The sequence below is a fragment of the Falco cherrug genome, chromosome Z, assembly GCF_023634085.1.
Source record: "Falco cherrug isolate bFalChe1 chromosome Z, bFalChe1.pri, whole genome shotgun sequence".
Classification (NCBI taxonomy): domain Eukaryota; kingdom Metazoa; phylum Chordata; class Aves; order Falconiformes; family Falconidae; genus Falco; species Falco cherrug.
Window position 1 is genome coordinate 29,734,538 of NC_073720.1, and position 13,601 is coordinate 29,748,138.

General features: G+C 40.1%; 1 protein-coding gene across 5 annotated transcripts in view; it reads left to right on the forward strand.

Moving 5' to 3' along the window:
• SMARCA2 (SWI/SNF related, matrix associated, actin dependent regulator of chromatin, subfamily a, member 2) overlaps positions 1-13,601 on the forward strand; it is a 120,048-nt gene that overhangs the window by 15,537 nt on the left and 90,910 nt on the right. For all 5 annotated transcript variants that reach the window (XM_055698385.1, XM_055698389.1, XM_055698387.1 and 2 more), the window contains one exon: positions 5,482-5,605. In XM_055698385.1, coding sequence (XP_055554360.1) covers positions 5,482-5,605 — 124 coding nt within the window. The remainder of the gene's footprint in view (positions 1-5,481; positions 5,606-13,601) is intronic.

Sequence of the window (13,601 nt, forward strand, 5' to 3'; positions counted from 1 at the left end):
AAGCATTGCAGGCTAGGCAATCCCTGATTGGTGGTTAACTGCCATCAATTAACAGCAAGGTGTTACCTTTCCTTGGTGCCATCCGTTCCTCATTCCCTTAGCTTCTCTCAGCATGACTCACCCTGTTGATTGTTATCTATTCACATTCCTTGTTCTCCCAGGGTTTGTGGCCTACAAGCTCGAGCACATTCCTTTCAGCTAACATGGTCCTGATTTCCAGGCCCCCTCCTGCACCCAGCCAGTCCCTGTGCAACAATCCGCAGCCCCAGCTGAACCCCCCATTTATATAATGAGCATGACATCCTGTAGTGTGGAATACTTCTGTGGCTAGTTCAGTCAGCTGACCTAGCTGTGTCCCCTCCCAACTTCTTGTGCCCCTCCAGCCTTTTTGCTGGCAGGGCCTGAGAAACCAAAAAGTCCCTGACCACACTATTCCCACACCAAGTCCAAAACACAGCACTGCACTAGCCACCAAGAAAATCAGCTCTATCCCAGCTGAAACCAGGACAGAAACAAAAGGAGGACCAAGGATAATCTGCATCCTTTATTGGATGCAGGAGGGAACATTGCCACAAAGGATGAGGACTGAGGCAAAGAAAGCATTAAGTACCTCAGCCTTTTCCTCATCATTTAATAGCAAGACCAGTTACCCTGAGAGTACTCAGCCCCCTGAGCTGGAAGACAGAGAGAAAGAGCAGAATGAAGTCCCCACAGTCCAGGAGGAAACAGTTACTGACCTGCTGCTCCACTTGGGCACACACAAGTCTATGGGGATGGATGGGACCCACCCGAGGGTACTGAAGAAGCTGCTGGAGGAGCTCACCAAGCCACTCTCCATCATTTATCAATAGTCCTGGTTAACAGAAGAGATCCCGGAAGTCTGGAAGTTAGCCAGTGTGATGCCCATCTACAGGGTCTGGAAGAAGGATCTGGGGAACTACAGGCTTGTCAGCCTGACTGTGGTGCTGACCAAGGGAAGTTTATGGAGCAGATCATCCTGGGTGCCATCCTGCAGCATGTGCAAGACAACCCAGGGATCAGGCCCAGCCAGCATGGGTTTATGAAAGGCAGGTCCTGTTTTGACAAACCTCATCTCCTTCTACAACAAGATGACCCGCCTAGTGGATGAGGGAAAAACTGTAGATGTTGTCTACTCAGACCTTAGTAAAGTCTCTGACACCATCTCCCACAGCATTCTCCTGGGGAAACTGCTCATGGCTTGGACAGGTGCACTCTACACTGCGTTAAAAGCTGGATGGCCGAGCCCAAAGTTTGGTGGTGAATGGAGTCACATCCAGCTGGTGGCTGGTCACAAGTGGTGTTCCGCAGGGCTCAGTGCTGGGCCAGTCCTGTTTAATATATTTATCAATCATGTGGATGAGGGGATCGAGTGCACTCTCAGTAAATTTGCAGACTACATCAAGTTGCGGGGAGAGGGTTGATCTGCTGCAGGGCAGGGAGGCTCTGCAGAGGGATCTGGACAGGCTGGACTGATGGGCCGAGGCCAGCTGGATGAGGTTCAAGAAGGCTCCGTGCCGGGTCCTGCACCTGGGTCACACCAGCCCCACACAGCGCTACAGGCTGGGGCAGAGCGGCTGGAAAGGGCCTGGTGGGAAAGGGCCTGGGGGTGCTGGTCGGCAGCCGGCTGGGCATGAGCCAGCAGTGTGCCCAGGTGGCCAAGGAGGCCAGCAGCACCCTGGCTTGTGTCAGGAGCAGTGTGGCCAGCAGGGCAAGGGAAGGGACTGTCCCCCTGCACTCGGCACTGGTGAGGCTGCACCTCGAACCCTGTGTTCAGGTTTGGGCCCCTCACTGCAGGAGGGACGTAGAGGGGCTGCAGCGTGTCCAGGGAAGGGCAACGGGGCTGGGGAAGGGTCTGGAGCACAAGGCTTGTGAGGAGCAGCTGAGGGAACTGGGGCTGTTTAGTCTGGAGAGGAGGAGGCTCAGGGGAGACCTTATTATGCTCTGTACAACTATGTGAAAGTAGGTTATAGTGAGAGTGGGGGTAGGTCTCTTCTCCCAGGTAAGACGGGATCAGATGAAAGAAAATGGCCTTAGGTTGTGCCAGGGGAGGTTTAGATTAGATATTAAGGTAAAAGTCTTCACAGAAAGTGTGGTCAAGCACCAGAACAGGCTGCTCAGGTAAGCGGTGAAATCACCATCCCTGGAGGTGTTTAAAATATACATAGATGTGTGCTGAGGGACATGGTTTAGTGGTGGCCTTGGCAGTCCTGTGTTAACTGTTAAACTTGATGATCTCAAAGGTCTTTTCCAACCTAAACAATTTGGTGTTTCTATGTGAGAACACATTCCTGTTTGGTTTATGTAATTTTTCTTGGTATAAAGGAGGCATGGTATAGAAGAAATCTAGCTTGATACTTGATTTTAGTCTCTGATTTCAAGGCTGGTGTTTTGTTTGTTTGCTTTTTTAAGAAGGGGGAAGGAAACAAAAGGAGACACCATAATCTGACAGTTTACCTGGAAATAGGTCAAACTGTGATGCAATGCTGTCTCTGGGAAGACCTTAGTTACTAAATTCAGAGTAAAAGCAGTGTAGGCAAAATGTTCCTTATGTCTTAGGCATTGAAGTCTGTAAGTCTGCCAAGTTTGTAGGTGTGGGCTTACATACAGTTGAAGTTCAGTCCTCATTTTCTGTAAGCACTGTTTATATATCTGGTGTGTTCTGTGGTTGTTCTGACTTATGGGGACCAATGAAAATAGTAAAGTGTACTCAAAGTTGAGTATGTCTCAACCTCCTGTTTCCCTTCTGTCACATTAAAACAATAAAAAAAAAGTATCCCAACATGGTAGTGGTGCCTTGCTTATAGTGTAAGTTACATTTCTCATGTCAACAATGTCGTAGTGGAAGATAATCTTTAGTAGTTTATACAGTACTGAAAAATTTACAGAAATTATATTGTGTGTGATCCGTTCTGTAGTTTTTAATCTGTTACATAGATTTTAAGTTATCATCTAACTCTGTAACTATATGATTATTCAAAGAAGTTATGAAGAATAACTGATTTTCAGTTCTTGTAGTCCTCTGCTGAATTGTCTCACTTACTTTATAGGGTTTTTCCATAGACAGTAGAGGTGCCTTTAGATTAAAAACATTCTTGGAAATACAAGTCTCTTTGCATAAATTAGCAGTACTGTGATCATTAAAACTAATTTTGTCTTGGAAGAAGTTTATGCCATCTTCACCTTTTGTAGCTTTGCTAGTAAAAAACCTGATTAATGAGTTCTACCTTTCCTAATCTGTTTCTAATGAATTTCACTTTTAGTCTTTTCACAGCATAATTTCTGCAAACACACAGAAGCAAACCCCTTTCTTGCTATATTTAGGCTCCCTTCCATTAGACTCGAAGCATTTCAGTTTGCTGCAGGTTTTGGTTTGTTCTTTTAAACACTTATCTTACAAAAACCTGTTCTTTAGATCAATTCTTTCCATAGAAGCATTCCTTCAATTGATGTATTCTTGTATGGTCGTGTCATTACTTTTCTGTTCCTGTTTGATTATTTTTTTTTATTCTCTTTTTGAAAGGCCACATACTTGTTTTCCTACTGACTGCTCTTTGTTAATGCTAGCTCATTTCCCCACCTTCTATATGCTGGTACTTCTGATGCCCAGGGTACGCATGCTGTGTCCCACCTTAGTCCCATCAGAGCTGTCTGCATTCACAGAGGTTTCACGGTTGCCACCCATCAGTGCAGTGACACCCATCCCTGCAGTCACACCACGGATGTGTACAGGTACAGTCCTCTGTTGTGGAAAACAGATCCAATTTCCTGCACAGTCTTCTCCTCCTGGTGGTAGTCCTAAAGATTTAGTCTCCGACACAAACCATGATAAAAGAGGAATGAATCTGGCTTTACAAGTGTTTCGATTTCTGTAGTAGTCGGCTTCTGCAGGCAGAACTCAGTGTTTTCTTCTGCATTGGTTGTCTTTGTAAGCAGGGGTGAAGAAAGAAGGAGGAATGTTCATGCCTCAGAAAAGGGCACTGGGATTTCTTGGTTAGCACAGTGGAACTATTTTTAATGTGTCAGTCATCTATCTCTACATTTCTGCTGCATGTCCCAAGTTCTTGTAGTCAGAAATAACTTCTGGACTAACAGGTATTTTTCTGATATAGGTTGTTTTGACAAATGTTTTTATACTGTTGTGACAACTAAATGATTTGATGAAACATGAAAAAAAATTACTTCTTTTCTGTAACTTCTCTTCTTTTAACCCATAGTTTCTGATAAAGAAAAATGAAATTAAATCCTTCAAAAATTCTAATAAAAAAAGCCACCCGTGTTTAAAGAAACTTTCAATCAAATATTATTACTGCAATGGAAAGTGGAAAATTTATATGAAGGGTTTACAAATTAAAATTTAGAACTAGGTGTTCCTTTGTACAAAGGGTGACCTGTTTAGTTCTGCTTAAGTTGATTCATGTGCAACAAATGGCTTGAGAAAAAGAAATGTGACAGCGCCTTTTTTTTTCCTGTGACTTCATGTAGCTTCTTTCACACTCTTTTTGTTAACTGTCTGTGTTTTCCACTGGAGTAAGCTTTCTTAACTTTTTTTAAAAAGAATTCTCAATAAGTACATGTGCATTTATATAAAACAGACTGTGAGGTCTCCATTCACAGTAGGCTTGCAGTGCTCTAAGTTAGGAGTTAATGAGCATAATCTCTTCCCTAGTTAGGGACCTGATGTAATTTTTGCTTTCACATAAAACTTCTTATTTTTCTTAAGCCGTCTTCCTTCTGATGTAACTTTTCCCATATTTTCACTTCCAGAGTCCTTCAGTTTCTATTATGGAGCCTTTTCCAGTGCCCTGTGTGTACTCAGCATGTTTTTCTGACACCAAGCTGTCTTCTCTTAAATCTCTGAAGAAGGCATTTGGCCCTGTTTTGTGTTTCAAGTACCACAAGAAATGTAGGTTTTGAGTAGCAAATGAGCTGACGGGAACTGTAGGGAGCACAAGTATTTGAGTAGAACTGTTTTCCCTTCCTTGAATGCCTGTCCCTGTTTTAGCTTGCAAAGAAGAGGTTGCCTCCTGCAATGTCATCTCTGTTTTTGAAGAGAAACAGTGTTTAGGTCATTCCAACAGAGTAGTGGCTGAAAGGGCAAGGTTTGGGTTAAAAATAACTCTAGCCAAGCCACAAGCTATATTTTCATAAGTTGGTGTGTGTTACACTGCTTTGTAATATGAGGCCAATAGGGTTCATGTGTTGTATTTGGACAGTTTGCCTCCCTGGCATCGCCAAACAGTTCTTGAGGAGAAAAAACAGCAAAAAGGAAACAGAGGGGATGAGCAGTCTAATGGTATTCTGTGCTTCCCCAAATGTCTGATTGCAGGGGTAAAGGTTCCCATTGTATTTTAAAGTTTGTACTTTTGATGTATTTGTTTTAAAGTTTGAGTTAAAATACTTTGGATTTTCATAGTGGATTTATATACTATATCTGTATAAATCCTTATTTTGTTTTTACAGTCTATCGATGGCTTGCATGAAAAAGGAATGGTTGAAGATGTTCATTGTGGCTCCATGAAGAGTATGCGACCTCCTCACCCTGGAATGGGCCCACCTCAGAGTCCAATGGACCAGCATAGCCAAGGTTTATACATACTTTGCATGCTGTATAATTTTGGGGTCCCTTTGTTCCACAAAGAGTCATTACTTATGTGTAACAGATTTCCAGTATTTCCTTTGAGCTTTTTTTGGAAAGGCTGAACTGATATCACAGGGCAGGGTGAATAATGGAATCCCCTTGCTTTCTGGAGTGTCTATCAGTCATGTATTGGGAAAAAAGCTATGGTCCAGGTTTGCGGCTGGGGTAAGTACCATGTAAGAAATACTGTGCTATGACAGATTTGTTCGCGTCTCTTAAAAATCCCCACCTAGTTCTTGCCTATCTTTTGTAGCTATTTTAAATGTAAATGCATTAGAATATGATTTATTTTAGTCCTGTGGTGAAGGAATGATAAGAGAGAAGAACCCAAGCAAACCTGAAGAAACCTTCTTTAACATTTATAATATTTGATCAAGGGCTGGCTGATCAAAGTTCTTTCCAAAATTTTTTATGCCAGAAAATAGAAACTCTTTTTACCATATTGCTACGTGCCTTCTTTGTGTTCTTTGATTTGCAACATAAGAGGACAAGCATTCTGTAAGTAGCTCAGTATATTGGAGATTTAACTGTTAATATCTACTAGTATTAATTAGTTCAACAGATAAGGCTTTGTATGTTGCCTAGTTAATTGTATTCCACCAACACCTGAAGAATCCCAACTGGAATTAGGGTCCTGGTTTGACACACTACGTATAAATGTATTAAGAGGTGGTTGCTGTTTGATGTATTTAGCTGTTTCTTACATAGGATAAGAGAAATGCTGGAAGGAGAAAACAGGTACAGATCAGCAATATGACTCTGCCTGAACTGCTTTGTGGCTTTTCGGTGGGCTGTGACTGTAATTTGTCAGCTGAATCCCTGTCTGGGACCTTGAACATTAGAAAGTACTGTTTTTCCATTTACATCTTTTAACATCAGTTAAGTAAAATAGAACTGACTTTATAGAGACTAATGCAGAGACATCAGTTAGAGCTTTTCCACTGATTTCAATGAGATGCAAGCGTGGTCATCCGAGAGTGCAAGTTTACCTTTGCATTCAGAGACACTCTTTTGCTTGTTATGAACTTGTTCCTTGTAATGAACAGAGCATAGTCTGAAGATGAAGATGGGCCCAATTCAAACATAATGTGCTCAAAATATAAGAGCATAGGTTGCAAATGCTTCAGGTGAAAGTAGCTCTGAGTTTTCTTCTTTCCTGTGCTGGCTGAGATCAGACTTCAAGGTTGTGTTGCTCTTCGAGAAGATGATTGTATTAGTAGCAACTGTGGCAGGCTAAAGACTACAGATTCCTGCTCTCTTTTTGGTCAAAGTCGGCAACTATTGCAAGGTAAACAGAGAATACTGGAGTTCTGATGTAAGCAGGCTTTTTAAAGAAATGATTAGACACACCCTCTCTCCCCGCCCCATTCTAGTGTTTCAAATACTCTTGATATTATCAAGGAGTGTTTTAGCTTTCATTGCCTCTGTGTCTCCTTCTTTTATTATGCAATTATTTTTTTCACAAAAAATGGTGATAGCAGTTAAGGCTATTCTGATACACATTGGGCAAAGTCCCATCTGCTAACCTTGTACTGTCTCCTCATTAGTGTACAAATTCAAGATAGAAAACCAGGTTTCTTAGTAGCCTTTCAACCTATTGGATACTCACAGTCTGATTTACCATGGTATTAGAGTCGTGTAAGACAGTTGTGTTTCTGCAAGTTTTGTGGAAATAGGCAATGTGTTAAAAGACAGGGAGGTTGCCCACGCCCACACTCATAGTGAGAGGACAGTGTGAGTTCTTTAAGAATTCATGGTAAATCTTCTTATCCTGACAAAATCTTCAGTTGTGTTTAGTATACTATTAGAAACCAAGACTTATGGTAAGGTTCACTTCGTTGTAGAATCTTGGATATCTGATAGTTCAGTTTACCACAATTTTTAGCAATATGCATGTCAAATAGAAATTGCACTTCTTTAGTTCTAGGTCTATTTTTTTCATGGTTTATTGTTTGTAGGCCTCAATATACGCTAGTTAATTTTATTATTTCAGACATTAGGTGGAAAGTAGCTGAAGAAGTTCAAAACCCCAGGGAATGGATGACCCTAAACTCCTGCCATTAGTTTGAAAGCATAAGCAGATTGGTGATGTATCAGTTAAATCTTGTTTAGTGTAGCACTGATTCTAAGTAAAATCAAGGAACATTGTCTTTTAATTCTGTATGGCCTTGTCTGTTATTCAGGCCATTGAGAATAGTTTTGTGGAAAAACCATAGAATCATAGTATGGTTTGAGTGGGAGGGGACTTTCAAATATCATCTAGTTCAACTCTGCAATGAACAGACACATCTTCAACTAGATAAGATTGCTCAGAGCCCTGTCCAACCTTATCTTGAATGTTTTCAGGAATGGAGCATCTAAAACCTTTCTGGGCAACCTGTTCCAGTGTTTCATCACCCTCATTGTAAGAGATGTCATCCTTATATCTAGTCTGAATCTACCCTCTTTTAGTTTAAAACTAATACCCTTTGTCCTATCTCAGCAGGCCCTACTAAAAGTTTGTCCTTATCTTTCTTCTAAGCCCCTGTAAGTATTGAAAGGCTGCAATAAGGTGTCCCTGGAGTCTTCTCTTCTCCAGGCTGAACCAGCCCAACCCTCTCAGCCTTTCCTCATAGGACAGGTGTTCTATCCCTCTGATCATTTTTTTGGCCCCATTCTGGACCCACTGCAACAGGTCCATGTCTTTCTTGTACTGAGGAGCCCAGATCTGGAGGAGTACTCCAGGTGGGCTCTCACCAGAGCAGAGCAGAGGGACAGAATCACTTTCCTCAGCTTGTTGTCCATGCTTCTTTTGATGTAGCCCAGGGTACGGTTGGGTTTTGGGGCTGTGAGTGTGCATTGTTGGCTCATGTGAATTTTTCACCCATCTCTGTTCCCAATTGCTCTGCAGGGCTGGTCTCAACGCTTTAATCCCCCAGCCGGTATTGATGCCAGGGTTTGCCCTGACTCAGGTGCAGGACCTTGCACTAGGCCATGTTGAACCTCTCCAGGTTCATATGGAACCACTTCTTGACCCTGTCCATCTCTTTCTGAAGGTCATAAAGTCAACCTTGTCAAACAAATTTACTGTTCTTTTTGTGGAGATCATAAGCTAAATTGATTTATTAAAGTGTAGAGAGGTGTCATACAGCACTTAGTGCAGTACAGTATTTGTAGAGCTGTCAGGCAAATGGATCCCGACCCATGTATGAGGTTTCTTTATGCATTTTTGAAACCAGTGGTAGTAATGATAGACACAGCTTTACTTGATAGAGTTATACAAGGCGCTTGGCTTGTTACTGTATGACATTCTGATTTAGAAGAAAGATAGCACTAAGTAAAATCAATATATTCTATATCAAATATATTAAGCTAGTTAAATGACAGATTATAAAGCTAACTGTAAATAGAAGATAATCATCCAATTGTGGATTTTTCTAGTTAGTCTTGTAGGACACTTTTGGTTCAGTGCTGTTCAGTGTATTTTTCTAGAAAAAAGTGTAAAGTCAGCAGTGATAGAATTTGCAGATAGCACAGGGGTTTAGCAGTAAGTAACAAACAAGTTGGCAGCAAAGGCTGATGGGGACATGCCACAGAATGCTTTTATTTTGCTAGCACAGATTTTAGTACAGCCAACAGTATCGTATGTCTAGGAGCAAAATAGTTTATTGTGTAGGTGGTATGAGACTGTATCATACGAAGCAGAAAAGCTGAAAAGAGTTTGGTTGTTCGGGCAGACTTAAATGTGTATTGCCATATACAGTGTTTGCAACCATGAGATGGAATGTACTACCTGCATACAGAAGCAGCGGCACATTAATAGAAGGGTTGTGTCACCTTCTCTAATGAACTGGCTGAAGGCTGTATCATAGTATTGTATTTCATTCTAGTATCTACAGTTCAGAAAGATGTTGAGAAATGTTTAAGGTAGCATCAAATGTTTGAAGCATCTTTTGTGAGAGGAGATGCTAAGTGAGCTGAAACTGCATAGCCTGGAAGGCTCAGAAATACCTAATGGGACAGAGTGATGAAGAGGGAAGCAGACTCCTTGCAGTGATTAACAATGACAGAAGAGGAAACGACTGGCACAGAATAAACTACATGAAATTCCATTGGAACATAAGACAAGATGCTTTTATTGTGGGTGTGGCTGAACAGTACGGTAGGTTGCCCAGAGAGGTTGTCTTGTTGCCATCCATGGAGATAGTAAAAATTTGACTGGATGTGTTGCTGGGCAGCCTGCTGTAGCTGACACTTTTTGAGCAGTGGGTTGGGCTAGATGACTTTCAGAAGGCCCTTCCAACATTAATGATTCTGTGGTTCTGTAAAATTGTGCTATATTTAGAAGACAAATAAAGGAATTATTTGAAACTTGGAAGATTTTGGGGGCGGTTGTTGCTGTTTTTTGGTTTGGTTTTTTTTGTTTTGTTTTGTTTTTTTTTCTTGGAGAATGTTAAACTCCATTTTTCATTCTCTCTGAGACAGAATTAAAAGATGACTTGATCAGTCTTCATATTCCCAGGTGGCTGAAAGGCTTGTAATAGATGGATCCTTTATCTTCAAAAAAACCAACAACCAAACCACAAAAAAAATGAAAAATGCAGTGAATTTTGGTATCTGCAAATTTCAAATAGGTTAATTCAGTCTGTATTCATTAACTGCATCTTACTTAATGAAGATAATTAACCTTTGGGACAGGGATTACTTAATACATGTTGTAGGTTTTGTGTCACATGAAATTTAAGTCAACACTGGAAGTCTTTCTCATCTGTTTTGTGGACCAAAGGGAGGAGATTGTTTGGAGGTCTTTGGTTTGTTTTAGACAACTTAGGTAAAATGTTGTAGCTGTAACTGTCCCTTATTGCCAGAAATCTGTGAGCCTGTAAATAGGCTCCAAGATTCTGAGAAGAGCTAGTAAGCTGGTGGAGGAAACAATGTATTTAATTCTTTGAGATGGGAAGATGAATAGTCTTCATAAAATGATGCTGTTCTTAGAGCTCTGAGTGGAACAGTTGTGATAAATGCATAGGCAGTAGTCCTGTATGCAGTTTACAGTTGGAACTGATTACAAAAATAATTTTCATTTCAATGTCAAATGTTCCAATAGCAGTCTCTAGTAATTTTTAGAAGAAGAAGGTCTTGCAAAAGTGTGTCTCAAGTACAAAAGCAGGAATTTCATAAAATATGTGCTTATGAATGTGGGTGATAAATTAGAAATATATTGGCAAGCTGCACATGCAGTTATAGATATAATTTATGTACATCTGTCCTGGTTTCAGCTGGGATAGAGTTAATTCTCTTCTTAGTAACTGGTACAATGCTGTATGTTGGATTTAATATGAGAATAATGTTGATAACACACTGATGCCTTAGTTGTTGCTGAGCAGTGCTTACCCTAAGTCAGGGACTTTGCAGTTTCCCCAGCTCTGCCAGGGAGCAGGTGCACAAGAAGCTGGGAGGGAGCATGGCCAGGAGAGCTGACCTGAACTAGCCAAAGGGATATTCCATACCATGGAACGTCATGCTCAGTATATAAACTGGGGGAGTTGGCCAGGAGGGGTTGAGCGCTGTTCAGGGACCGGCTGGGCATCGGTCAGTGGGTGGTGAGCAGTTGTATTGTGCATCACTTGTGGGTTTTTAACTCTTGGATTTTATTCTTCTCTCTCCCTCCCTCTTCATTACAATTGTTGTTGTTGTTATTATTATTACTCCTTTATTTCAATTACTAAACTGTACTTATCTCAACTCATGGGTTTTACCTTTTTTCAATTCTCCTCCTCATCTCATGGTGGGATTGGGGTGGAGTGAGTGGCTGCATGATCCTTAGTTGCTGTCTGGAGTTAAACAACGACAAAATCAAATGTGCAGTTGTGAATGAACAATCTTGAAATAGAGACCACTGAACTTACAAAGAACAAATTAATATAGAATTTTGCAAGGTTTGATTCTTACAGTCTGTATTAAGAAATAATTAACTGGCCCTTTATGAGGTGAGGTGACTTACTTTAATGAGCAAACCAAACATTTTTAAGCTAAATCTGCAAGAACTTTGTCATTTTGCTTGTAAATGCTTATTCACTGTTTGAATGGAAGTTCAAGAGATGCTGCTCTGAGATTTTTTTACAGGTTTTTAACTAACAATAATTACTAAAATAAGGTATGCAACTTTATTATTTAGATTCTGGTGGGTTTTTTTCTTGGTGCTCAGTTGGATGCTAGCCATGGAGAAAGAATCTGTTACTAGTTTAGGCAGACTGTCACATTTTTATTGCAGTCATACTGCAATAGGATGGTTTTCAGAAGTCTGATGTCAGTGTATGCGGAAAAATATTCTGACTTGGTATCTTTCTACTCAACAGTTGCTCCTTTCCAGTCTTGCTGCCAAATTGGAGAAAGGGTAACATTCCTGAGTATTTCTGGTGACCAGTTTTCTTTTCTTGAACTTAGGCACAATGATGTCCCTGTTTATTCTTAATACCTTTCTTTTAATGCTGATGGGTTAAATGAAAGGAGAATCCGTTGCTCCAACTTTATATCTAGCTGTTTAGATAGCAATCTTACTACACTTAACTGAATTTGAATTGTGTTAGAAACTGCCTTCAGCCTCTCTGAATGAACTGTGCTGAAAAACCCAGTATTGGTATGAGAAGTATGAAAATTACTGTAAATTGTTAAACTGCTGAACAGAGTTATCCAGAAGATGAAAATTATATTTAGATTTGACTCTGTGAGAGGAATGGGGAGAAACTGCAAAGACAAGCCAAGTATTTATATAAAATTAAATATTTTTTGTTAGAAAGAATTTATAAAAACATATAAATGGACTGAAATAAAAAAAAAAATCTGTGTTTTTCTGGAATTTGGAGCAAATTAAATACAGTTACTTTGATACAGCAGTGAAATGCAGGCCAGTTTCAACACTTTGGGTGTATTTGATGGCTATTTGTAAGTGGAAACATAAGCACTGCAGGCATTTAAGGTTCTGGGACTTGATCTGTATATTTTTTTAATTATCATGCAGTATTTGTTGGACTTGTTACAAAGATACACTGATTAAGTTTAACTTACAGAATTCACCAAATTACTGCTAGTACACAAACCATGTTCATTGCCCTACTGTTGTTAAATTAGCCGCACTTACTTTTCTGATCACTTTCAGCCTTTTAAAGATGAGAAAAGATCTGTCACCTTATCCATCTGCCTGCCAGCATAAGACCTCTCAACAGTTTACTTCTGCAGGCCCATTTTTAAATTACTTTGAATTGCGGGGTCTCTCTTTCTCTTTGTGGAGTTTCACAAGAACTGGTGTTAATCCTGGTCACATTACCAACAGGGAAATGTTATATTTCACTTACCTTAAGAAAGTTTGTAGTCTCAGTCTAACATGAACATATTTTCCCCTGTGTTCCAAGACATTATGCTTTCCTACTGTGTATTGTGGCCATGTACGTGATTCCTTATTTTTCTAAAGAATTAACTTTAATTGGTGGTTGAAGTGATAGTTAACATAAATGACTTACACAACTAAATTTCTTCATTCCTACCTATATCTTTCTTATCCAAAAATTCTCTTGCAGTCACATTTTTGAGTAAAAATATACTCTTGCTATCAGTTTTAGCAGGAAGATTTGACATATATGGTTCTCAGACACTTTCATAATTTAGGTCTTCCTGATTTTTAGTGCGGAGTCCAGACCTCTGTGAATATTCCAGTTTTTGAACTAGTAAAACCTTGAAACTTTCTAATGTTAATTTCCAGGATTTAGAATTCATATGAGTTCTGCTCTCTTTTGTTATAGCATTAAAAGCTGACAAAATAATAATCTCCCAATTTTTAGCTGTCTGGATCTTCAGCTTTAAAACAAACAAGGAAGATATTATTTTCTTCTTTTAAGTGAAATTAAAAGCAATTAAAGCAGAAACTTTTAATCCAGTCTACCCTCCAGTAATACTTGTGTTTGGT